This window comes from Physeter macrocephalus, chromosome 19 (genome assembly GCF_002837175.3).
Source record: "Physeter macrocephalus isolate SW-GA chromosome 19, ASM283717v5, whole genome shotgun sequence".
NCBI lineage: Eukaryota > Metazoa > Chordata > Mammalia > Artiodactyla > Physeteridae > Physeter > Physeter macrocephalus.
The window spans coordinates 29,550,158-29,572,825 of NC_041232.1; the positions used below are offsets into that span (position 1 = coordinate 29,550,158).

A 22,668-nucleotide genomic window follows, 5' to 3' on the forward strand; every position below is an offset into this window, starting at 1 on the left:
GCGTCCGGAGCCTGTCCTCCGCAACGGGAGAGGCCACAGCAGAGGGAGGCCCGCATACCACAAAAAAAAAAAAAAAAAAAAAGTTCTTTGCAAATGTAATTCTTCTGAGCCATCTAATAAGCATAAAGCAAATGGCAGAATAAGCCTCTTTTGCAAGATATTCCCAAAAGAAGTTCTATAGGCTGAACAGTTTTCATAATATCAATATGTAGTGAAATTCTCAGCTTAATATTCTGAAGTGTCAAAACTATCAGGATTTTTTCAAACTGTGACAAAGACATAGCTCATGTTCCTTTCAAACTCTCTCAGGGTCCAGCAATGGGACCCATCACAGTTGTCTGAAGCAAGGACTTGGGGGAAAATATAATGGAAATCATTTTTTTCTCTCTGAGTAACACAATTTAGAAATGATATTTTCTTCTCAGAGTATATGTAGTGGGTAATATTTAATTATAAAGTATTAAAACACAAACTCCCATCTTGAATACTGAAAAGCTGTGGTGGTCTCTGTTTATATAATTAGAGGAATTTCATTGACATGAAAGAGTAAAGTTTATGGCAGTTTGTTTTAGTCAGAACCATTATAAGCATCAAGCATTTCATCAACAATTTAATTTTCAGCATGTGTTCAAAGTCCAAATGTGACTGTCTGTTATGAATAAAAACACAGTAAAAGCTTTAATAAAAACTGAAAAGCACTGAGTTGTGTCCCTATTAGGTGCTCAGAAGAGAACAATTAGGGAAAGAACATCAGTCAAGGGAGCAGGTGGGAGCTTGTGAGGTACAGACACACCAGAGGTTGTATGTGGTGTGTAACCAAAATGGTGTGTAACCATTTGCAACCAGACTAGAAAGGTAAGCAGGATTTAGGTGTGGTTAGGAAATTAATGAGTCTGATTAATACTGTGTGATTTAAATGTAATTCTGGGACTTGCCTGGCGGTGCAGTGGTTAAGAAACCTCCAGCCAATGCAGGGGACACGGGTTCGAGCCCTGGTCCAGGAAGATCCCACATGCCACAGAGCAACTAAGCCTGTGCACCACAACTACTGAGCCTGCACTCTAGAGCCTGCAAGCCACAACTACTGAGCCCACGAGCCACAACTACTGAAGCCCACACATCTAGAGCCTGTGCTCCACAACATGAGAAGCCACCACAATGAGAAGCCCATGTACCACAACGAAGACTAGCCCCCACTCACCGCAACTAGAGAAAGCCCGTGCGCAGCAATGAAGACCCAATGCAGCCCAAAATAAATAAATAAATTTATAAAAAATAAAAATAAAAAAAATAAATGTAACTCTGTACCTTTGAAGTTTGATTAAATTGATCATGGAGTTTAAGAAAAAAATACGAGTGAGAAAGGCAAAATGTGGAAAATCATCTGGCAGGCTAAACTCACTAAGTCTGGCTGGAAAAAATTGTTCAAACTCAGAAGACTGTGAAAATCTTTCAGTCTTCTAGGTGAGATCAGAAGTGAACTGAAGAAAGCACTTCTTAATAGGCTAATCTAAAAGAGAACACCTTTTCCTCCCCTCATTGTTATACTGGAATTGAGTAAAGTTGGGGAGAAAAAGGAGAGGAATCCTAAACTGATAAAGTGACTAGGCAAATCAGTGAATTATTGCTGACTCTTACAGCAATTCCCGAAGTCAACTGAAAGGTATGCGTGTGTGTGTGTGTGTGTGTGTGTGTGTGTGAAATCAGTGAATTATTGCTGACTCTTACAGCAATTCCCGAAGTCAACTGAAAGGTATGCGTGTGTGTGTGTGTGTGTGTGTGTGTGTGTGTGTGTTTTAGTTGATATATAACCAACAGAAAGTGGGATAAAATTTATGGTCTGAACATAACCTAGTCGATTTCTTACTAAAACACAAAACATCAATTCTTCAGTGACATATAATAGGACCCAGGGTCTACAATACATCACATTCACATTTGTTATGTCCAGGATACAACTCAAAATCTTTCAACATATTGATACAAACAACCAGGAAAATAGGGCCAATTCTCAAGGGGAAAAAAATGCCAACCTCAAAATGGAACTATCAGACAAAAACCTTAAAGCAGTGATTATATCTATGCTACATAAGGTCAGGGTAAACACATTTGAAATGAATGAAATGATACAAATTCTCAACAGAGAAATGGAAAATAGAAAAAGGAACCAATTGAAAATTACTGAACTGAAAAATACCATATCTGAAGTGAAAAAATCACTGGATGGACTCAATATCAGAATGTAGATGATAAAGGAAAGGGTCAGCAAACTTGAAAATAGAACAATGAAAATTATCCAACGTAACAAACAGAGAGATAAAAGATTGAAAAAAACCCCAGAGTGTCAGGTAGATAACTTCTACAGATCTAACATAGCATAATTGGAGTCCCATAGGCAGAAGAGAGAGTGGTTGGAACAAAAAAAATTTTTTCATCAAGAATGGCAAAAAGTCCCCCAAATTTAGTGAAATACATAAATTTACAGATTCAAGACACTCAGCAAACTCCATACAGAAAAATTTCAAAGAAAACAATGCCTGAACACAATAATCAAACTTCTAAAATCCAAAAATAATTAAAGAATTATTGAAATCAGCTAGAGGAAAAAACGACACATTACATACCGAGGAACAATGATTCAAATATCTATGAATTTCTCAGGAGACATCTCAAAGGCCAGAAGATAGCAGAACTACATCTTTAATGTACAAAAAGAAAAGAGTTTATCAACCCAGAATTCTACATCCAGTGAAAATATAAAAGTATCTTTCAGAGATAAAAGTGAAATAAGCACATTCTCAGATGAAAGAAAACAAAGATAATTCATCAGGAGTGGTCCTGCTCTTGTATCCAGAATATATAAAGAACTCTTATAACTCAACAATAATACAAACAACCCAATTAAAAATGAGCAAAAGATATGAATGGATATGTCACAAAAGAAGAAATATGAATGACCAAATGCAGAAGAAAAGATACTCATCATCATTAGTCATTAGGAAAATGTAAATTAAAACCACAAAAAGATTCAACTATATACCATCTAGAATGGCGAAGTGTTCACAAGGATGTTGAGCAACTGTAACTCTTGTACACTGCTGGTGGGAATGTATAATGGTTCAACCACCTTGGAAAACAGTTTGGTAATTTCTTTAAAAAGTTAAATATACACCCACCATATGTCCATTCTATTCTATTCTTGGTTTTTTTGTTTGTTTGTTTGTTTGTTTTGTGGTACACGGGCCTCACACTGTTGTGGCCTCTCCCGTTGCGGAGCACAGGCTCCGGACGCGCAGGCTCAGCGGCCACGGCTCACAGGCCCAGCCGCTCCGCGGCATGTGGGATCCTCCCAGACCGGGTCACGAACCCGTATCCCCTGCATCGGCAGGCGGACTCTTAAACACTGCGCCACTAGGGAAGCCCTATTCTTGGTTTTTATCAAAGAGAAACAAAAACATATATCTACACAAAGACTTGTAGATACACATCCTTAAGAGATTTATTTGTAGTAGCCAAAAACTAGAAACATCCCAGATGTCCATCAATACAAGAATTGATAAAGTGTGGTATAGTCATATACTGGAATATTACATAGAAATAACAAGGAATAAACGATTGATACATCAACAACATGGATGAATCTTAGAATATCAGTATTATGCTGAATGAAAAAAGCCTTACACAAAAATACATATTGTATGATATCATTTATATAAAAATCTAGAAAATGACTGAGGTCAAGGAGAGAGGAATAGATTTACAAATTGGCATGAGGAGACTTTTTGGGGTGATGGAACTGCTGACTATTTTGTTAGTGGCGATGGTTTCATGGGTCTATACATATATCAAAACCAGTCATTTTACATATCTGCTGTTTAACTGTACTTACTATACCTCAATAAAGTTGTAAAAAAAAAATTTAAAAATGTTGACAATACAAATCCTCTCTCTTTAGTCCTATGGCTATTAATAGGCTCAATTTAAATTCCACATGGGCATTTGAATTTGATACATCAAAGCATGCTTATAATACTGAACATTCTTGCAGGGAAGACACCGTCCCTGTAATCACATTACATGACTGACCTGGGGGGTTTGCAGTTCTCCATTAAGTGAAATATTCAAGTAATTGAAATCTCTGCTTATGTCAGCATTAACTACAAATTTCCACGTGTTTCAGATTTCTCCAATTAACTTACTGTCTATGAAATGATGAGAAATGAATTTTTAATTGATTGAGGATCTGGCTAGGCCTCAGGGTAGTCATTTTAAACCTGTACAAATAGGAGGTAAGAAAAGATAGAAGGCTTATATGATCTGACCCAAAACACTCTGAAAGGAAATTTTTAAAAATAAATACAATTCTTCTCAGACCTGTCTAACACACCCATGCAGAAAACAGGAGAATATGCCAGGGAATGAATATTGAGGGCTTGGGAAGGGGTGGGCTCAGAAGCGGGGGAGGTGAATATAAGGCTAGCTAAGAGAATATTTATTGCTATGCGGGCACTCTCCCCACAAAAAATAAAACATGGTTCTTGATTTTTGTTATATATTTTTTTCTCTTACCAGTCTGATCTTAAATCATTGAGAACTCATTTCAGTCATTTCAGGTCATCGATCACTATCACTCTTAATATTATGTTTTTAATCATGTACAAAATAGTCTTTAAATACTAAAATTCCATTTTTGCTTGACTTCACACTCTGCAGACATTCAGTGTGTGTTTTTCTCACATAAATGTTAATAAATTTCACTTCCAATCCCCTAAATGTGGATGCTCCCCAAACTTCCAATATTGACTTTGTCTTTCTGTTTATCCTGTCTTTAACTTCGACCTCATCTACATATAAGGTTTCAAACATATCCGAGGTGCAAAGTATTCCAAAAGATTCAAAAAATCAATATTCACAGTCCTGACTTGTCCTTCAAAATCCAGTTCCTGCTGCTATGAGGCATTTCCACTTGGATGTGTCACCCAGCACCTCAGACTCACCTTGTCCAAACATGCCTATTTCCTCCCCACCTCTAGCCCACCCAATTAATTTCATCTCTGGATTTCCCTATTTTTATTGGTGCTACTATCATTCTTTCAATAGGTTATAAATTATCCCATTGTTAGAAATGTCGGGATAATGCTAATACTCATATCCAACGAGTCAACCAGTGTTACTGCTTTTCCCTTCAAAATGTGTTTTGCATTCCCAACTTTATTTCCATTTGCTAATTTTTGTCTTTTTCCACTCATTCAATAAATACATATACAGCAATAACTATATGAGAGGCACTATTCTTGGTCCTCGGGTACGAACGAAACAGACCAAGTCACGCCCTCCTGACTTCATCTATCCTACCACCTTGGTGTCAGTCTCTTCCAGCTTGAGGGGGCTGTCTACTCAGTGCAGCCTGCTTGCACTGCTAAAGTGCTCCTTTGCTATATCACTATGCCCCCTCTTGCCTCTCAAGGGCTGTGTAAGATAAATTCCACCCTCTTAGAGTTCCAACCCCTACAGTCTATAGAGGACCATCCCAAACTCCTTTCCTCCCTGGCCCTCTGTCCCAGGCAAAATGGGATCTTTGCTTTTGGCTCATTCCCACTTCATTACTCTTGCCTGTTATACTTTTCCACCTAAAATTTATTCTTCTCATCTCTCTACATGTGACATTCTTAAATTCCCCCTCTTATGTGAATTCTTCCCAGCCCACTTCTACCTTTCTTGCTCACTTCCAAATTATTTTATCACATATACCTGGCAATTAATCATTGTTTACCTTAGGGCATCTATTGCATTGCAAAGGACTCCTTATAAACTGCATTGTAATTTATCTTTAAATGTTTGTCTTTTCACCAGTCTTAAGTAGTTAAGTTAAACAATAGCTGATACAATATATCTGACTGCAAGAAATTGCATACCAGCCTGTCCTCCCTAACTCATAAAAGTTTGACCAAACCCAAGATCAGGAAGACAGAGTTGAGCCCTGCCTCCTGTTCTCCTTGCTGGTGGACCCAGTAATAAAGCTCTTATTTTCTCAAGGCTGGTGCAATAGTATTGGCTTCCATGCACATTGGGCAGTAAGCCCTTGCTCAGTAACAAAGGATGTTTACATTTTGTTAGAAAGAAGTGAGGGGACTTCAATCAAAGGGGAAAATATCATTTGAGAGTCTATACAATAATAGCTTAGTTGACATTTGAAGAAAATGTAAAATATTCAATTCTCCCACTCTTTAAGATATAAAAGCTAATAATAAAAACATTCTTAATTTCCTTATTAAGGCTTGTTTAGAAAGAGAGAAAAGATGGAGAAAGGAAGAAAATAAGATTTGTTGATTTCCAGGAATGGGGAAAAGATGACAGACACCAAGGGATAGGAAAGGCCATCTCTTCAAGCCCACCCCAATGATCATTCCTATTGTATGGCTACCACTTTCTTCAACTATTCAAATTACAGATATTTAGTAACACTATCCGCATAAGTTTTTTTGTACTTGTCCACAAGTTCTCATTTTGTTAGGAAAATATTGTCACCTGTTTTACCTAGGCCTCAGTCTAATCCCTATTGCTTCCAGTCTCTCCCCGCTGCTGAATGCTTAGCCAAAAAGTGATCCTTCTTTTCCCTTTTCCCTTACCCCATTCACCCTGTGCCACACTAGTGCAAGCAAACTCCCCTCCTAACTTGCTTAGGTGATGTCCATCCCATACCCTTATCCACATTTCCTCTAGGACAGCAGCACTTTCCACCTGGCCACCTTCATCCTCCCAGCCTTGGGTTAAGACATTTACAGAAGTTAAATAATTTGCACTTACTTATACAACTGGTAGGTAGCAGAGTGAAACCTGAATACAGGTGCTTATACCTGTATACCTCTCCCTATTCCCTCACTCTTAATTACCACACTAAGTATGATTATAGTGATTAAGGGAGATCATAAAGTAATGAAATGGATTTTTCTGTATGGCTTGTGACAAATCTATAGGTACTGCATATATCATGTAAATGAGACCATCTATGCAACATTTATGCCTGATTAGAAAGACTTCTCATGGGTTGTCTAGGTGAGCACTGGTCTGCATTCTGCTGAAATACTTCAAGTTTAATGTGCTTTTAGATACTATAGTCAAGAACAGCGCATTTTATACCTAAAGATTCCAATCCACAAATGAATTGTTTTCTTGCCATTGAGCAGCAACTAGAAAATGTGCTTTGCATTACATTTACTGTAAGATGCAAATAAAATAAAATAAAACATCCTGCACAGATGATAAAAGGATTACTTGCAACTGTAAGTACCTTTAAGAAACCTTTCAGAAGACACCAAGTGTCTTTAAGAAGAAACCAGGGGCTTCCCTGGTGGCGCAGTGGTTGAGAGTCCACCTGCCGATGCAGGATGCAGGGCATGCATGGGTTCATGCCCCGGTCCGGGAAGATCCCACATGCCGCGGAGCAGCTAGGCCCGTGAGCCATGGCCACTGAGCCTGCGCGTCCGGAGCCTGTGCTCCTCAACGGAAGAGGCCACAACAGTGAGAGGCCCGCGTACCGCGGGGAAAAAAAAAAAAAAAAAAAAAAAGAAGAAACCAAAGTTTAAAAGGTAGGATTGCAAAAAAGTGTGTTTTCATTCTTCCATATGGGTAATGTGAGCTGTAAACAACGCTTAAGGTTGGAGAAGTGGGGCCTGGATCAATTACTGAAAAGGAAGAGTAACAGAAATATTTCTCCAAGTTTCTAGAGTTTTAGGGCTCTAGAAAGAGTGCTAGAATTTTCAAAGTGGTCTTACGTATATGACCTCATGTTACCATAATGATCCCCGGCAGCAGGCAGAGTAAGTGTAAGGTTCTCCACCTTACAGAGGAGGAAGCTGAGGCTCAGTGTCAAAATCCTTTATGAAACTTTTCACACCTAATAAATAACAAGGAGGCACAAGTAATCCGAATGTTGTTTTAAAAACCGTTGGAAACAGCTACCTACTTACTGAATGACAGCACTGACCTGACAAACGAAGTTTTCCCTGGATGACTTAGACCAAAAGTAATCTATAGGGGAGGATTTTTAGGCCAAATTATTAATCAAGGTCATGCTGATGGAGTTTTGTTTATTACAGAAATGGATCTCAGGGATCAAATGTAGATAATGAACAACAGAAAAAAAGAAAGGAGCCACAAGATCTTACACTTCCAAGGTGTTAAAGACAACATTCCTTCCCTCGATAAATATATATTGACCAGCCACCATGTTAGATGTTAGGAATCCCATGGTAAGCAAAACAGGTATTTGCTCCCATCCTCACAGAGTTTACAATCCAGTGTGTAGGGTGTAGGATGAATGAGATATATATCAAGTTTTTAAAAGAAATCTCAAAACTATATGATTACAAACCATGCTGACACCCCGATCTCTGACTTCCACCTCCAGAACTAGGAGAAGTAAACTGATGTTTATAAGCCAGCCGGGCTATGGCATTTTTGTCCTAGCAGCCTGAAGGGACTTAGGAGGACTGATCTAACCTGGTCCTCTGGGGGGCCAGAGGAAGCTTCTCCGAGGACGTGATGGAGATGCTGAGGTCTGAAGGCTGAGCACGAAGCACGGGTCTGCTGCTGGGGGGCAGGAGGTTGGAGCGGCACTGGAAGGCTGTTAGGCAGGAGGAACAGATGGCACAGAGGTACTGAGATGCGGGAGGGGAGGAGCACATCCTAAGAAACCTGAGCTTCTTAGAGGGCTGTCTCCACCCCCGCCTCCCTTTCTCCCTCTTTCCTCAATGGAGCGTCCACCCCAAGGTCCCCTGACACGGTCTGCACTGAGGTCACCAGCAAAGGCCAAGGTAACTCTAAGGGTCACCTCTCCGGGACCACTTCTCTGCTCAGCAGCCATCATTGTCCCCCAGGGGCAGCGCCGGTGACGCCCCACCGTGTGCCCCAGGCACCGGCCAGACCACGCCGAACCTGAGCTGCCACCGCCAGCACCGGGCTCTTACCGGGCGCGGCCCCCGCTCACCCACGGAGTAGCCCCGCCTCGGCCCGGGTTCGGCTCCCTGACCCCGGGTCTCACCTGGAAGCCTCGCCGCCCCGAGCCCCGGCGGCCTCTCGGGTCCGCAGCGCCGGCCCAGCCCGGGTCCAGCGCGCGCACGCCTCCCGGTCACTGTCACGGGGCCGTGGGTGTCATTTACTCGCGGAAAGGACAGTGCAAATAAGCGGGAGGAGGAAACACGGGGGGACCGGCCGCAGGCCGGTGCGGGGACCGGGCCGAAGTGCCCGGGGCCTGGGTCCCCCTCCGCGGCCGGGCCGCCCCCTCGGACGGGCCGCTTCCGGCCTCGGGTCTCGGGAGTCCCAGGAGCCGCTGTTCTCCGTCGGAGGCCCGGCCCTCGCCCGCCTTGGACTCCTAATGGAATATTCGGCCCCGCCGGGTTGGGCAGTTTCATGGTTCTCTGGGGCCCTCTCCTCTCCTTAGACCGGGAAACTCGGGGCAAAGTTCTTCAGAGCTTCACCTTCCAGGTCAGCGGCGTGAGGCGCGCGCGACGCCCTGAAGTGCGGGAAGCGTAGTCTATCAGGCCACTTAGGCCCGCGAGCGTTAGACGTGACGGAAAAGGACGTGCGCCCCGCGCAGAGCGCCGCTCAGGAGGTGAGCGCCGCGCGCAGCTGCCACGTCAGGGGGTGTGGCCTGAGCTCCACGGAGGGCTTGACTGGGGCGAGGCCGACCTGGTAGTGGGCGTGGCGATGGGGTGGGATGGGCGGGGTTGGCCTTCAGAGGGGCGGGGTCGGGGAAGCAGGGGACAGTGCACGGAGGGGCGGGGCCAGCCTGGCGGTGGGTGTGGTGGTTGGCAGGATGGGCGGAGTCGACCTGCAGCAGGTGGGGCGGAGTAGGGAAGTTGCTAGGGGGCCCAGAGGTGACTGCCTGGTCTTCTGTGACTTTGGTTAGGACGGTTGCTGGCCGTTGACGGTTTGGTGGTGTGGTCTCAGCCCCGGGGGCGGGGTCAGTCATACCCACGCTGTCCAGCTCTGTAGAAAGCAGAAACCCGCGGCCACCCCAGGCTGCAAAGAGCATCTGCTCCGAGAAGCAAGGACCCTACGAGGCCTGAGAGGTGGGGAGAGAAGCTGGGAAAGGTGCGTTGTCACCTAGCGATGCTCAGTGATTAAGTGATTGCTCAAGAGCCAGAGGGTATTTGCAGCGAGGCTGGACATCGTGATTTCATGATCTCTCTTTTCGTAAATTAGAAAGCGGAGTAAAATTACTCTATTTATCCAGAGTGGACTTGGGGCTCTAAGCCACTCAGGAGGGGAGGCGAGCGTGTGCCGTTGGTGAAGCAGCCCTGGAACGGGCCAAGCTCACCTGGGACAGTTGCTGGAGGCCTGTGATGGTCACCTTCTAACAGGAGCTTCTCTGAGACTCAGGAATGCGGGGACAGGTTGCGGGCAGCAAAAGGAGGCCGTTTGTGATCTTCAGTTGAGGGCAAGTTGAAAATAGTGGGGGCCCGGGGCTGCCGCGGCTCCTGGGGAGGCTCTCCCGATTAATGTGAATTTGGGGGCAGGCAGGGTCTCTTCTGAACTCGAGGTGTCATCTACCTTTTTTATCCTCTTGCTTCAGACAGCAAGACCAGGCCCAAAAGATGGAAACTACAGGGAGGCCAGTTTAGACTTGATTGAAGGTAAGGATGCAGCCTTATATTTTTCACTAAATCTATGTTCATTTTCCAGTTTTTCTTCCAGTTTCCCTGCAGTATTAACTTTGGTTGATACTCTCATTTTATCCTGAGTCACAAAGCAGGTTGGCTGTTTTCTCAAAAGCTCCTGGAGGGGAAATGAGTCCTAGAGGAAGAAAGGATGCTAGTGGGTGGCAATTACCCAGATTTCAAAATGAAAGGAGCAGAGGATGAGGGAAGTTGTATTCAATTCCAGTTTTCTTAGGCGCTTTTATTGCTTCTCAATCTCTTGAATGGGTCTGGAGAAATACCACTGGAGGGCCTGGTGCAACTTAACTTTGTGTCAAAGCTCCGGAATACAAAAGTGGCTGCTTTGATCTGGAGGACAGGGCATGGGAAGACTTTAAGGAAGTAGCTGTAACTAGGCTTTGCAGGATCTGTAATGGTAGCACTTGTAGAATGACAGCCCAGTTTGCAAAGTGTTTTCACTGTGGTAACGGAAAGGTTCGGGGTGGGGTGGGTGTTGTGTGGACATAGCTGATCTAAGCTGCCTACTGAAACAGAGGGTTCCGGGTTCAGAGTTAACGGGAAAGCCTACAAAGTGGGCGGTGCCTGATCATGGAAAACCCAACACAACTACCTCATGCCCATTTCCAGCCAATCCCACTACAAGAGGCAACCAATTTCTGATGTCTATCACCACATAAGGGAGGTGTATGATTAACCTCATACTACTCTGCCAGTTTTGCAAAGTGGTTCTCCCATCTTACACGCCCACCAGCAATGAGAACGCCAGTTGCTCCATATCTTTGTCAACACTTGGTATTGTAATTTTTTTAATTTTGGCTATTATTAATCAGGGTATTCTTGTGTTTATGTAGTGCTATTACATTGTAATTAGCATTTCCCTGAGGGCTGATGATGTTGAGTACCTTGTCCTGTGTATCAACCATTACTATACTTTGGTGGAATATTAGTTCAGGTTTTTTTTGGCCGTTTAAAAACATGAGTTGTCTTTCTTTTTCGCTATTGACTTGTTAGAGTGCTTTACATATCCTGGGTGTTAACAAGTGCGTGTGACACACACACACACACACACACACACACACACAAATTTTCTCCCAATCTGTGACTTGACTTTTCAGTTTCTTAAAATTTTATGGATCCAATTTATCAATTATTTCCTTATATGGCTTTTTGCTGTCCCATTGCAGTGTGACATAGTGAGGGCCACGTGGTAGAAAAGCCTGTTCCCAATCTGTCATCTAAAGACATGGAGCTAAGGGCTGCACTGCTGTGCAGTAATAAAAATGTCACACAAATGCAGAGCGACGGCTGAGAATGAAGTGTTAGAGCATAAAAGTTCATAAACAAGATGACACTTTGTAGGAGTCCGCATGTGATTGTTAGCTGATAAAACTCAGATGAACCTTGGGCAACTGCCCTCCACCTGCTCCCAACTTCTGTCTGGCCTGTCAGGAAAGGTGTCATTTACTGCTGGGATGATAAGAGAAGCAGGTCTGTGGAAGCCCCCAGCATCCCTGGGAACTCCTGAGTCTTTTCCATTTGCTCATATGCTTTGCTGTCAAACCCCATTTTGCAGAGATCTTTGGAACTGAGCTAATGTACTTCATCACTTGTTACAGCCAACAGGATTCCAAATTGATGTAGTGGCAGAGGTTGCAACTGGGCTCAAGCAGGATGAAAACCTTCCAGGATGGCCAGCAGAGGAGAGCACGCACTCCATAGTCAAGAGCCAGGAGGAGAGGGACTTCCCTGGTGGCGCAGTGGGTAAGACTCAGCACTCCCAATGCAGGAGGCCCGGGTTCAATCCCTGGTCAGGGAACTAGATCCCACATGCATGCCACAACTAAGGAGTCCACCTGCTGCAACTAAGACCCGGTGCAACCAAATAAATAAATATATTTTTTAAAAAGAGCCATGGGGGGAGAGAACCCAGACATGCCCTCGAAGCCACTAACTGGGGGCCTGGGAATGACGGTTTCATCAGCCATGGAACAGGAAATGTGGTTTTAATGTGCATTTCCCTAGTGGTGCACGATGCTGAGCATTTTTACACGCGCTTATTGGCCATTTGTGTATCTTTTCTCGTGAAGCGTCTGTTCAAATCTTCTGCCAGTAAAAAGAAATTAGGTTGCCTGTCTTTTTATTAATGAACCCTTTATATATCCTGAATATCAGCCCTTTGTCAAATATATGCTTTACAATTATATTTTTTCCCCAACCCGTCATTTGCTTATTTGATTTCCTAATGGTCTCTTTGAGTTTTAAATTTTATTGAAGTCTGATTTATCAATTTTTTCTTTAATAAGGGCTGTTTTCTGTTCTGAAGAAATCTTTCTCTACTACCAGGTCACAAAGCTATTCTCCTTTGCTTTCTTCAAAAAGCCTCATGGCATTAGGTTTTAAAATCAAAAATGATCGATTTTGGATGAATTTTTGTATATCATGTGAGGGGGTCCACGATATCCAGTTATTCTAGGACCACCTGTTGACAATGTTCTTTCCCCATTGGGTTGCTTTGGCACCTGTGTTGAAAATCAAGGGACCATATATATGGGCAACTATTACTGTGCTTTCTATCATGTTTCACTGATGTACACATTGATCTTTATCCTGCATGATATTGTCTTAAAAAATCACTCATTCTAAGTCCTCCAACTCTTTTTTTTTTTTCTAAGATTACTTTGGATGGTCTAGATCCTTTGCATTTCCATATAAATCTGTCAATTTCTACCTGAAAAGCCAACTGGTGTTGTTACCAAGTCCAAGCTATCTCTGCTCGCCGCACGACAGGCCAATGAATCAGAGACAAGGTGTTGAGGCAAGGAATATGACTTTATTCAGAAAGTCAGCAGGCCAAGAAGATGGCAGACTAGTGTCTCTGAAAACCATCTTGTCAGGGTTTGGATGCCAGTTTCTTTCATAGCACAGAGAGGGGGAGGAGATGAGGAAGTAAAGTAAAAAGGCCATAAGTTTTGCAGATGTCCCCTGGAATGGCCAGCCTCGAGGAAGGGATGTGTTAATTTCTTCTTTCTTGTAGCCATCCACAGGTGGACAGGGTCCAGATGTTTCCCTGAACAAAGGCACTTACATTCAGGCAGAGGGGCAGGGTTCCCCGAGGCAGGCCATTATGTATAGACAGTATCCTTGTAGTGAACAAAAGCAGCAGAAAGCAAAGGTTAAAGTAAAAGAAACAGGTCCAACATGTAGTCAGATTTGGTTCTTCCCTGTAACAGTGTTATGAACTGGGACCGCACTGAATCTACACATATATTTGTGGAGAACTGACATCTTGCCAATTCTCTTCCACCCACCTCTTCGCATCTAGAAACATACTGTATCTATAAATTTACTCAGCTACTTTCATTTCTACCACAAATATTTTGTTTTTAGTATAGTAGTAGTTTTCAGTATACATGTTTTGCATATATTTTGTTAAATGCACTCACAAGTATTTTTTTGTTTTTTGATGCTATTCTAAGTGGAAGTTTTAAAAATTTATTTTCCAATGGCTTGCTGCTAGCATAAAAAATACTACTGATTTTTATATAATAATCTTGTATTCCATGACCTTGCTAAATTATCTTATTAGTTCTAATAGGTGAAGATACCTTAGGCTTTTGTACATAAATAATCATATTATCTGCAAATGGAGACTATTTCTTCTTTTCTAATCTTTATGCCTTTTATTATTTCTTTTCCTTGCTTTGGTATACAGTAAAATGTTGAGTATAAAAAAATCCTGAATGAGTACTGAATTTGCCAAATGTCTTTTCTGTATTGAAAGATTCTTTTTTTTTTTTTAAAGCGCAGATTAAAAAGCACCAACTCAAACAAGTTTAGTAAATAGTTTTTGCACAAACATCCACCATTACCCTAGTGCCTCGTGATTTTTGCACAAGACCACCATCTGGCTAGTAGGTGACAGAGACTGGGCTCAGACACAAACCTTTTGAATTTAAAGCTCCTTTTCTTTCACTAGCACCATGGTAACCTCAGACTAGTTGAATATAAGAATTCTCATGATAATGTTTTTAGTTTTTTCCTCTTTATTTTTATGGATAAAATGCAACATACATATTATACTTAACAATGAAACTGATGGGATGAAAGAACATTAACTTTTGAGATGGGAGACAACATAAAATTTGGCAACCTAGTGACAATATGATTTTTCAATCAAAGCACATAGTTTTAGAAAAGTTGGAAAATGCCTGAAAGAAAAGATGTTATTTTTAAATTAAGGTGTGTGTGTGTGTACAACTGTTGAAAATGTTTGAAAGAAACATTTTAATCCATGTCATATTATTTTTTATTAAGTGGCATATTTATGAAAAAAAAAAACAGTTGAAAGTGCCTGTCAGAAAACAAACTATTCAATCCCGTAATATATATTCCTTTCAGACATGTGATACATTTACGAAAAACAGTTGAAATATGCTTAATAGAAAAAGAAGTTTAATCTCACGCTACTTTCAGTCAAGTGCAATGTGGGGAAAGCGGTTGAAAATGAATGAAAGAAGATGAAGTGAATGCCTACATTTGAAAACCTGTGACTCAGCACAGTTAAACACACAAGACAATGACTAAGGGACACAGATTCTCTCAGCGTCTACACCACACATCATAGTTACAGAGTATTTGGTTTTAAAGCTTTTGCTAACAATATTTTACATCATTAAATGTATATTATTAAATGTACACTGAAAGCTAACTGAAGTGACTTAAATAATAAGATTCAGGAACAGTTTGTAACAAAAATTGTTAACGTCCGTTATTTTTTTCTCCCAAGAAAGACAAGTGAGGTAGTTTATATTGTATATACATTGTAAAGAGATTAATATTCCAGTTTGTTCAAAGGTCACTCCTTGAACTCACTAAACTCATTGTTCAATGACTCCAAGAATCATATCCCCAAGTGAGCTGTTTAGCAAAGGAATCTTCTTTTGTTGAATGGAGGAAAGAATAAGCCTGTTTTAGGGTTTTTTTTTTTCTGAATAATTGTTCCTAAAACATTAACTTTCTCTAATGTTTTCGTAGATATAATTTTCCTAACTGTACACCAAGAGCGCTTGGGAAGAGATGAGGTGGGAAGCTATCAAGAAAAGAATTTAGAAGCCCAGTATCTGACTCTTCTTTTGTTTGCAGATATACTATTCATGTTTGCTTTAACAGTATTCACTTTTACAGATAACTGTAACTGTTTTAAAAAACAACTCTTCATAAGGCAAAGACAGTTTTTTCAACACTTAGGTGACCAGCAATTTTGAGTTTTAATTGTAGGGGTTTGTTTATTCATTAAGAATAAAATTATTAAGAATAAGATTAGTAAAAAAAAGAAAAGTAAAAATTAGTAAAAAGAACTTCTTTAACCACACAAAAATTAGTTTGTGTGTCTACTGGAAATTCTTCTCTAATCAGTTTGTTAACTTAATGACTAAGAATTCAGGTTATATCCAATGATATTGGTATTGACATGGGCTTCCATATCATATAGTTATTTGAAAGTTGTCACACATCCTTGCATGCACTGAAGTGATTAATTTAAAGTTATTGACTGGGTTAAGCCTTTGACATCTAAAACCACACAAAAGTGGATAAGAAATTCAGAAACTTAATTTTTTTAATCTGTCATCTGTTAGCCATTCATTTAAAACTAATGACTAATGAAGTAAGTCTTAAAACCTTTAGAACTTATGCATCTGTCCTAATGTGTTTTCAGTCAAAAGAAATAAAAATTCCCAAATAAAAAATTAAATGGATAGATCTGTGAATTTTCTAAACACAACAGAATATATTCTAAATGATAGGAAATTCAGTGAGAAAAATCAGTCATTGCTTTAATACATACACAGAAGTGTAAGGCAGCTAATCTGAATAATTTCTTCCATGTATGTGGGCATAAATTACAGCCATCTTACGTCTTGGACCTTAGCAACTACACGAAGTAAAATGTTTACTCCTGTTGTTTGAATTGCAAAAATGATAACGGCATTTTCTCAGACCCTCAAAGTTCATTATGTAAACTCACATGCCGTCAATTAGCCATACATTGAAAACTGATGAGATGTAGGAATAAATATAAACCAACAGAACACATGTTTATCTTCTAATGGGTTTTCAGGCAAAGGAAATAAAAAATTCTCAAATAAGCAAATAAAATGAATGGATATTTGAGTTTTCTATAAAAATATAACAAAATTCTAATGGCCAGAAATGCAATTATCTACACGTTGAATATAAATTATGTTTTTATAGATATCAAGGCATAATGAGCATGTAAAAGATTTCTTCTATAATATAGGCTTAAATTATTATCACATTTTGTTTTGAGACTTGGTAAGTAGATTAAACGTATTCTGCATTGGTGAGCAACTTTGTCTATTGTTTGATTTGCAAGAGAGTCATTTGGGTGTTAAATCTCATTAAAACTGGTGTAAATTCATCAAAATCTCAATCTAATTAGTAGATTCTAATCCAAAGCACATACATGGGATAAATGAGACCTCTGTCCCCATTTCTAACCAACTCTAGAACGACTATACTGCAGTCTCCAGATGAAAGGCAGGGCTGTCCGACCCCCCAGCAAATTTCAGATTTGCTCTCAATTAGAATCATGAATTGTGCTTTCTCACCAACTGCAGGTCTGGAAAATGGCTCCGCGGGATCTTGATAGCGAGGCAGTTTTCAGCTCACCAAAGATTCATCTGATTTTAAAGCCTGATGCTAATCCACAGTGCTTGGCCAAGTCTATGATTGATGAACAGAAACAAAACCTGTTTTTACAGCATATAAAATCTGGATATAACAGTATTTTTCAGCACTCTTGAAGAAAAAGCAGTTGGACAAAGGCAGTTCTGCAGTTTAAAACTGGGGCTGCAGAAGTGATTCTCTACAGCTGTGAAATATAAAAAATGATACGTTTGATGAGAAAAGGAAATCTGTGCCTGGCACATGGAAAGCTATTCACTGAGCACCATAATCCTGATGAGGAAATAGGGGCGCTGTGACCGCTGACTACACCAAAGGTTATGGAAGCACAAGAACAGCCTTTGTCAACCTAACCTTAACTATGGGGACCTGTGCTCATAAGAGAACAAGCTTTAAAAATATCAGTTTTCAATAGCCCAAGATAGGGAAATGTTCATTTGCACCAGAATGCAGACAGCCACAATACAGTACAGCATACATAACAATACAGTGGTTTTTAAATAGAAGGTTCTCCTCCTCCAATTCAGGAGCAAGTCGGAGCATAAAGATTGTTTGTGTGACTCTGGAAACTGATTCTCTTTGGTAAGTAGATCTAAATTATTTTTCAGAGCAGAAATTTTTGTTATTTCTGGCATCCTTGTTCAAAAAGGTCTATATATATATATAACATAAGTATATAAAAAAAAGTCTTTTCCACCTCTTGTGTTTGGTAGCATCTGCTACATCAAGAAGTGCTTCTTATCCCCAGGTAGAGGACCAAGTTCATTTATGCTGTGAAGTCAAAGTATTAGAAATGATTAGAGTTCCATATTCTATATTGGCCTTTCTTCTGGAAGGATCCCATCCTCTTTCCTTCACTCTTATCAAAGAACCATCATGAGAAAGCTTCAGCTCAAATGGTCAACCAGCTCCTCTTCCACAATTCGTGTTGACACCAGTGGGAGACACCAGTTGGGCTGAGAAACACCAAGAGGGTTCTAGGAAGAAACATGTCAAAAGCAGTCTTGTTTTTTCCCTACCAAATGTAGGACTTCTTGGCATGTAATACACGATAGCTGCCGTCTTGGGGGGTATTTCAAACACTTGGTTGGGGTTTAATCACCCATTCTGCCTGGGGATTTACATGATATACATCCAATATATAAGCCTCTGGATCCAAGCAGCGCTGTCCTAAAAGAAAGAAAAATCAGAGTATGTTTTCAAAAGTGCACACTTCCGTGCGTGTGTGTGCACGTGTGCATGTATGTGTGTTTGCAAGGCTCAAATAAGGCCAGTATAGTTCCCTCAGCCAAAAATAAATACATTTTAAAGTTTCCTAGCAAAGCCAGCCTTCCTCCCCTCTTTTCTTTGCTTCTTTCTGTGAAGTTGCGTGTGTGTGCACGTGTGCATGTATGTGTGTTTGCAAGGCTCAAATAAGGCCAGTATAGTTCCCTCAGCCAAAAATAAATACATTTTAAAGTTTCCTAGCAAAGCCAGCCTTCCTCCCCTCTTTTCTTTGCTTCTTTCTGACTGTGAAGTACTTCAGATAAATCCCACGTGACACTGGGGAGCAAACAGACACACTAACCACAAGCAAATTGTTCCCTAGACTCACTACATCAATTGGAAAAAAAATGACAAGAACCTGTTTCAGGTATCAATTCATTTATATGAAAATGAGCATTAATGATCATTTAGATGATAATACATGTCCTCTAACGGTTTTATAGATAGAAACTTGACCAGGACTAGACATTAACATCAAGTTCATTTTAGGGAAGGTCATTTCATTTTTCCTGTGGGCAGGAGATCTGGAATTGATAACAACAAAAAGATCATTCCATGGGGGCAAATACATTTGAAAATTCTTATGTACAGTGTGTTTGAAATGTATACTAAAGTCTCAAACAAAACTACCAATATTTAATTGCTTGCCTGATTCATTCATTCATTTCTCAACTATTTCTTGAGTTATTACGTACCAGGCACTATTGTACGGGCTGAGGCTACGGCAGTGCATCCGACAGTCAAAAATACTTGCCCTCGGGGTGCTTACGTTCTAAAAGTGGTAAAAGGCAACTAGCAAATAAGCAAGTATGATAGAAAGTAAGTCTGAATGTGATAAGAACATGAGAGAACAAGAAATTGGGGAAGGCGCAGAAAGAGGGTCCAATCCAGGAAGGGCTCACTGAGAAGCTGATACAGTGGCGAACACCTGACAGAGGTAAAGGAGTGAGGAGGGAACCACCTAATGGAAAGCATCCAGGGCAAAAGTCAGAGCAGATGTGAAGGCCCAGGGCAAGATGTGCTGGGGACTGGATATGAAAGCTGGTGTCCAGGGGAGTCTGCATATGATGAGGTGGACTAAGTTCGCCATGGTAGGTAAGTGTAGAGAGAAGTCTCAGTGCTCCGAGGTCGAGAGGGTGAGAAGTAACAGGCCAAAGAGACTCAGAGGAGCAGCCTGTGAAGTGGGGGGAAAGCCAGGAGCTTAGGGGGTCCTGGAAACCAGGTGAAGAGAGTGTTTTCTTAAAGAAGGGAAAGATCAACCCAGGCAGTTGTAAAGACAGAATGAAGCACTGGATTTCACAACAGAAGAGTCCTCCGGTGACCTTGACGAAAGAGCAATTCTGGTGAAGTGCTGAGGGGTAAAGCTTGACTGGAGGGGCTTCAAGAGAGAAGGAGAGGAGGAAACTGGGGTGTACACAAATGATCCAAGGAGTTTTTGCTGTTAAGTGGAGCAGAGAAATGGGAGTAGACTTGAAGGGGGTCAAGACAGAGTTTTGTGGAGATGAGAAAAATTACAAAACTGTTTATGCAGAGAGAAATGGTGTGGTTGGGAGGGAAAAGCTGACAGAGGAGAGGATGGGAGACTGACCAAGCCCTCATCCACGGGAGGGAGGTGCCGCCCTAAACAGGAGCTCGGGTATTTCATCCCAACGGTGAGGGGGGGCAAGAGGAAGGTAAGGACACAGAGGCACGTGGACGGAATTTTCTTTTTATTCCTTTCTGTCCCCCTTCAGGGGAATAGGAAGAATGAATCTGGACTGAGTGTTGAGCAGGGAGGTTCAACACAAAGGGTGTCGAGATGCTGAAAGTGCCACAATTTCTCCTTTCGTTTGCATCAATCTCCAGACTCTCCAACTTTCAGAGTCACAGTTAAAAGACTCAAAAATCTACTCCACATCGACTAAACTATTTACATTTAAAATCTGAAAATATTTTAGGAAAGTCATACTGTTCTTATGTGAGATTTAAAAAATCTGACAGTGATTTTGATTTTCTGTCTAAAGAAACTTGTAAAGTACACTTTTACAATAATAGCAGCATATTTCTTTTAGAGTAATCAGAGAATGTAGGAGTAAAAACGTTAAAGAATGCTTACCTATATTACCTCCAATTTCATATAATCTTTGGTTCTGAATCTTAACGCCTTCCGATGAACCATGACTGAGAAAAGAAGAAAGCAATATAATTCTAACCCTCCTCTGTGATCTGGGGTAAACCTGTGGATTAAATAACCATGGCAACAAACAATTCATTTTGCCTTGGGTGAAATACACCGCACAAATCATTATTATGACTGAAGTGATGATAAAATCTTTTTTTTTTTGTTTGACACAGACAAGCATCTGAGGTAGAGAGGAAGCTGGACCCCACCAGGCTTCACGGCCACCCCAGCCCTTCCAACCACCACTGTCAGCTCCTCTTAAGAGAAGACACCTTACTGACACATCAAGGCTGGCCAAGGAGCAGCTGGATGTTTAATATTGCCTTGTCACGGGCCACATTACTCTCAGTTCAAAAGCCATCAGGTTTCATTTCTGTATTTGCCAAAAATTGAATAAGATTCTTTCCTCAGCCCATGGCACATTTCTAAGCTTGCCCAGTGCTTTGTAAACTAACGTTGACTTTGTTGCATGTCTCTGCCCTATAATGAAAGCAAGTCAGAGAAAATAATTGCCCCATTTTAATCTTCCACCCCAGACTAGGCTGCCGGGGCAGAAGAGTCTGGAAAGACCATTGCTGAGCTCCTGCCCACTAGAACTGTCAGCTTGGTTCCTCAAAAAGATGGTCTTCGGCTCTCTGCTGTGAGGGAGAAGGATGTGCACCCTCTTTGTTTAATTAAACATTTTATTTGAGATAGTTGTAGATTTGCATGTGGTTATAAGATAATGTACAGACACATCCTTGTGTACTCTTTACCTAGTTTCCCCAATAGTAAAATCTTCCAATACCCTAGTGTGATGTCACAACCAGAAGCACCACATGGATTCAGTCAAGGTACACATTTCCTTCCCCACAAGACTCCTCTTGTTCCCCTTTACAGCCACACCCACCTCCCTCTCCCCGTCCTCATCCTACACCCCTTATCCCTGGATTCTACATTTCTATAAACTTGTCACTTATAGAAATGTTATATAAATGGAAACACACAGTATGGAACATTTTTGTATTGGCTTTTTTTTTTTTTTCAGTCAGCATAGATCCCTGGAGATTCACCCAGGCTGCTGCATTTTTACTGCTGCGTAGTACACTGTGATATGGATGGACCACGGCCTGTTTAGTCATTTACCTGTTGAAGAACATGGGGTTTTTTTTTCCAGTTTTCGACTATTATAAATAAAGCTGCTATAAGAATTTGTGTACAGGTTTCTGTGTAAACATAATCTTCATTTCTTTGGGATAAATGCCCAGGAGTGTGAATGCCGCATCACACGACAGTTGCATATTCAATTTTATAAGAAACTGTCAAACTGTTCTACAGAGTGACTAGACCATTTTACATTCCCACCACCAATGTATGAGTAATTCAGTTTTTTTGTATTTTCACCAGTACTTGGTGTTGTCATTATTATTATTTTATAGCCATTTTTATAGGTGTTTAATATGTCATTGTGGTTTTGTATTTCCCTAATGGTTAAAAATACTGAACATCTTTCCATGTGCATATTTGTCATCTGTATATCCTCTTCTGTTCATGTCTTTTGCCCATTTTCAAAATGGATTGTTTGTTTCTGCACTGTTGAGTTTTGAGTGTTCTTTATACATTCTAGATACTAGTCCTTCGTTGAATATGTACTTTATAAATATTTTCTCCAAGTCTTTAGCTTGTCTTTTCATCTTTTAAACAGGGTCTTTCAGTGTATAAGTTTTCAATCTTGATGAAGTCCAATTTACCAATTTTTGTTTCGTATGAGTCATACGATGTCAAGTTTAAGAAATTCTTCACTAGTCCTCTATCACAAAGGTTTTCTCCTATGTTATTTTCTAAAAGTTTTATCCAGTTTCAGAAGATCTCCTCTTTTCCTAAATTTGCTGACTT

The 22,668-nt window shown here is 40.9% G+C and overlaps 2 protein-coding genes and 1 long non-coding RNA gene across 11 annotated transcripts in view; 1 reads left to right on the forward strand and 2 right to left on the reverse strand.

The window, feature by feature from the left end:
• Positions 1-9,599, reverse strand: part of LOC112064109 (collagen alpha-1(I) chain-like) — a 64,709-nt gene extending 55,110 nt beyond the window's left edge. For 2 of the 5 annotated variants that reach the window (XM_024121077.3, XM_028480510.2), the window contains exons 1-2: positions 9,044-9,598; positions 8,503-8,626 (exon numbers count right to left, since the gene is read on the reverse strand). In XM_024121077.3, the coding sequence (XP_023976845.1) occupies positions 8,503-8,626; positions 9,044-9,413 (494 nt within the window). In that variant the 5' untranslated portion in view covers positions 9,414-9,598. Of the gene's footprint in view, positions 1-1,741; positions 2,699-4,199; positions 4,275-7,574; positions 7,898-8,502; positions 8,627-9,043 lie in introns of those variants that run through there. The other 3 variants (XM_055080622.1, XM_028480508.2, XM_028480509.2) reach the window with 3 other exon arrangements.
• Positions 8,741-22,195, forward strand: LOC114484410 (uncharacterized). The gene is made up of 5 exons (XR_003677274.2): positions 8,741-8,816; positions 10,577-10,637; positions 12,278-12,422; positions 17,300-17,948; positions 20,967-22,195. It is a non-coding gene; the product is annotated as an uncharacterized lncRNA (long non-coding RNA).
• Positions 17,320-22,668, reverse strand: part of ARHGAP28 (Rho GTPase activating protein 28) — a 149,586-nt gene continuing 144,237 nt past the window's right edge. For 4 of the 5 annotated variants that reach the window (XM_007114869.4, XM_007114868.4, XM_007114867.4 and 1 more), the window contains 2 exons: positions 20,728-20,792; positions 17,942-18,536 (listed from right to left, as the gene is read on the reverse strand). In XM_007114869.4, coding sequence (XP_007114931.2) covers positions 18,442-18,536; positions 20,728-20,792 — 160 coding nt within the window. In that variant the 3' untranslated portion in view covers positions 17,942-18,441. Of the gene's footprint in view, positions 17,406-17,941; positions 18,537-20,727; positions 20,793-22,668 lie in introns of those variants that run through there. The other variant, XR_448255.3, reaches the window with a different exon arrangement.